The sequence below is a fragment of the Manihot esculenta genome, chromosome 17, assembly GCF_001659605.2.
Source record: "Manihot esculenta cultivar AM560-2 chromosome 17, M.esculenta_v8, whole genome shotgun sequence".
In the NCBI taxonomy this organism is placed as follows: Eukaryota; Viridiplantae; Streptophyta; class Magnoliopsida; order Malpighiales; family Euphorbiaceae; genus Manihot; species Manihot esculenta.
In genome coordinates this window covers 9,850,440-9,854,459 of record NC_035177.2, presented here as the reverse complement: position 1 = coordinate 9,854,459, position 4,020 = coordinate 9,850,440, and the positions used below count along the sequence as shown (strand labels likewise).

The window sequence follows — 4,020 nt, the reverse complement described above, 5'->3', positions numbered from 1 at the left end:
TAGCTGAAATAATAAATATACACAGATAAAATATATATATGCACCTGTATATAAATGTATGTATATTAATTAAATTTTATTATTATAGTTTCAATTAATAAAAATATTATATATATATATAAATCTATTTAGGTATACTAAATTATAACTAATTGGTTAAATTATTTAAATTATATAGCTATAAATTACTAATTAGAATATATAATTATTTATAATATTATTTTAATAGTTAATTAAGAGTAAGTCATATTTAAATTATATAAATAATTTAATTTATTAAAGTAATCAAATAATATTAAATATAAAAATAATTAAAAGAATATCTATATATATATATATAATGACTATGTTTTTATTAAGTGTTGAATAACTCAAAAATAACTTATTTTATTTATACCTTATTTATTTATAATTTTTTATTATATATTATTTAACGCTTTATAAAATTAATATAATTATATAAATTTATAATATAATTTATAAGATTATATTGAAACTATATCATATTATTAAAATTATATAATAAAATTATAATATTATTAAAATAATTTAAAAATAATTACATTAAATTAATTTTCAGTACAGTTTAATTTGATTTCGGTATAATTTTAATAAAAAAATTAAAACTAGAATCAAATAATTAAATAATTTCAATTTAATTTTTATATTCTTAATTTTTTTTTATCAATTTCGATATAATTTGAGATGGTTTTCTATTTGATTCAGAAACCAAAAAGCAAGAACAACCTACTAATAATATCCACTTGGTCATGTCTCTCTTGTTTGTAGAGATAAGCGAGGATGTAAATTTCAGTGGAGCTAGGCCTAGGAAAGCCTTTCTCTTGAACCTCTAGTTGGCCATTATTATAGGAAGCCTTAGGCCTGTAAAAGTTATATATGTTATCTGTTTAAAGGCAGTAATGACATTATCTTAGGCAAGCGGCAAGCCTTTCTCTGTGCTTTTATTTTCCATTATAATCAAAATAACAATATTAAAGAAAAGACATTAGGCATATACGATAGAAAAAAGGTAAAGTAAAAGAAAAGAATGAGCAATACACTTGAATCGGATGGTACATGGCTTTAGCTTCCATCACGGACTCCAACTCCGAGCTTAATTATCTGATCTCCTTCTGATTCTGCCACAATCTCTTGTTTTTAGAACTTCTTCTCTATCTATTTTAAATAGACCTAAATCTTTCATAAATTTTAAAAAATCTAATTTTTACAACTTTTATACTTTTCCTTCAAACGGACAGGATTTAGGTAATATATGTCGACTTTATTGCAATGAAAAATTAGAAAATAAAACTGAACAAAAAAGAAGAGAACAATACGTAACAGATGAAACTCACTTACCAGAGATTGGCGTCCACGTTACCCTGAAAACCTCACCTGCCCAAGGATTTTGGGATTGTCACAGCCACTTGTTACCACTTTCATGCAGATACATGCACGTGTTAACGCTTTCTAATCCCATATATATAACCGTCAGATTTATTAGTTTCTTTTGCTATATTTAACAGCACACCATCTTCGATCGCTCTTCTCCTTCTTGAATTTTTATATCATTTCATTTCATATAGCTTTTAATTATAGAGAATTAAATACACAGAAAGAGATAAAATAATACCATCACAAAGAAAGTGCTAATATAGATGACATTGGTGAGAAAGAGAAGGCTTCAACAAGCGCTAAAGCTATGCCTACCCCCATCATTACCACCTTTGGACTTCCGGCATGAGACCCATCCACCCCCTTCGGCTTCCTTGTCTGCTATCAGTCCAGAATACCATGGCATCGAGGATCTCTCTGACCTTGAAAAATTGGCAGTTCTTGGCCGTGGAAATGGGGGAACTGTCTATAAAGTACGACACACACGTACCACCTCCATTTTCGCTTTGAAAGTTCTTCGTTTCTATCACAACACAACCAATATTCGTCAACACGCTGCACGGGAGGCAGAGATCTTTAAACGCGTTGATTCGCCTTACATTGTTCGATGCTATGCGGTTTTTGATAGTGAAGACGATCTGTGCTTTGTAATGGAGCACATGGAAAGAGGATCGCTGCATGATGTTTTATTTGTAAATAAAATACTGCCAGAGGATGTTATTTCTGGTGTGGCCTTATGTGTTTTGCATGGATTGAAGTATCTGCATAGAATGCAGATAGTGCATGGGGATATAAAGCCTTCTAATCTACTCATTAATAGTAAAGGGGATGTGAAGATTGCAGATTTTGGAGTCAGTAGGGTTGTGGTGGGGAAACGTGATGCTTATGAAGCATTCATGGGCACATGTGCATATATGAGCCCTGAAAGGTTTGATCCCGAGGGATGGGATGGATATAATGCAGATGGATTTGCAGGAGATGTTTGGTCGCTTGGGGTGGTTGTTTTGGAGTGCCTTGTAGGTCACTATCCATTGATTGGTGTAGGAGAGAAACCGGATTGGGCAACATTGGTCTGTGCAATATGCTTTCAAGAGAGACTGGAAATGCCGGAAAATGCATCGCCAGATTTCCGGAGTTTTGTAAGTAAGTGTCTGGTGAAGGATTGGAGCAAGAGAGGGACAGTTGATGAGCTTATTGATCACCCTTTTGTGAATAGGACTTATCTTGGTTCTCATCAATGATTGCTTGGTCATGCTTTGCATGGTTGAGTAGCCTGTTTATCCTTTTATTTCCAACTTTTGCTCTCTCTATACAGAGTTATTTTCACTTTCTAACAACTTGCCTGACGAAATAAAGAGCAAAAATCTAGTAGTGATGATGGATAAATATTAGGGAATTCACCAAAGATGGTAACCGATGGTTTAATGAGGGATTCATGCTATTTTTTACATAATCCATTAAACCATTTTGCCTAAATCCAGTTCATGGTATACCAAGGGACAACAAGTAGAACCCACATAAAAATTAAATAGAATCTACTTATTTATGTTTTTAGTGCACCATGCATTAGGTCTAGGAAAGAAATGCTCTTAAAGCACATGCACGTTTGCTTTCAAAAAAAAAAAAGCACATGCACGTTGGCTTGGGAAATTGATTGATTAAGAGAAAGAGAAAGAGAAAGACAACTCATCCTCACTAAGGAGAAAATTATAAGGGAATGTGATTTCATGTAGGCATGTTTTTAGTTCACCATTAATTATGTAATGTCAAGCCATTAAAAATTGATATGTAGATGAATTCAATTAGTTTAGGAAGATGCTAGGTAGTTGTATTTTTTAGAGTTCACTAATCTTTTTTTTTAAAATGGGAATTGGAGATTGAAGAAGTATAACATGAGATCTCTTAGATTTGTTCAGATACACTTACCACCAAACTAAACCTGTGAATACTAAATTTTATTAATTTATTTTTAAGATTTATTTATTTTCTTTATTTTTAATTAGTTTATCGATCTATGTAAATTGGTTATATGAATACGGTCTCATCATAAGAAAATAAGTAAAAAAGAAAATGTATCTACAAAGTCTTTATTTCCAATGTAGAAAAATAATAGCTTGAACGAAAATTGGGATAGTACATGATTTAATTAGGATGCATATGGGATTTTCACATCAACAACATAAAAATGGAAAGGAGATATATAAATTTTAGTATAAAACTATTAAATAATTTTATTTAATTATTTTAGATTATGTAGAAAATAGATTAAAAAATTATTTGGGTCATTTGGAATGAACCGTTATAATTAGTATTAGAGCCACTACGAGTCAAATAAATTATGTAGATTTAGTGGGTTTATGAACAAAGGGCTACGGCTGGATGGGCTAGTTGTTTTCCACAACCACTAGTTTTGAGAGATTGGATAGGTAGGAACATTCAAGAGACACGGTTGAGCAAACATATGGAGTCGTTTGAGCAAACATGGAGTCAATTGGCCTTTGCTCTTTGGTGTTGCTTGCTGGAGGATTTGGAGAAGGAGAAATGATATAATTTTCAAAGGGATGACACGGGATCTACATGCCCTTACTGAGTTAGTCCTAAGGAGTGCCAAGGAGTTCTTTACTG

The 4,020-nt window shown here is 31.4% G+C and overlaps 1 protein-coding gene across 1 annotated transcript; it reads left to right on the top strand.

Annotated features, from left to right (window-relative positions):
• The first annotated feature begins 1,658 nt into the window (after positions 1 to 1,658).
• On the top strand, positions 1,659 to 2,636 carry LOC110604811 (mitogen-activated protein kinase kinase 10). Its single transcript, XM_021743120.1, has one exon. The coding sequence runs from the start codon at positions 1,659 to 1,661 to the stop codon at positions 2,634 to 2,636; it is 978 nt and encodes a 325-aa protein (XP_021598812.1).
• The last annotated feature ends 1,384 nt before the right edge of the window (positions 2,637 to 4,020 follow it).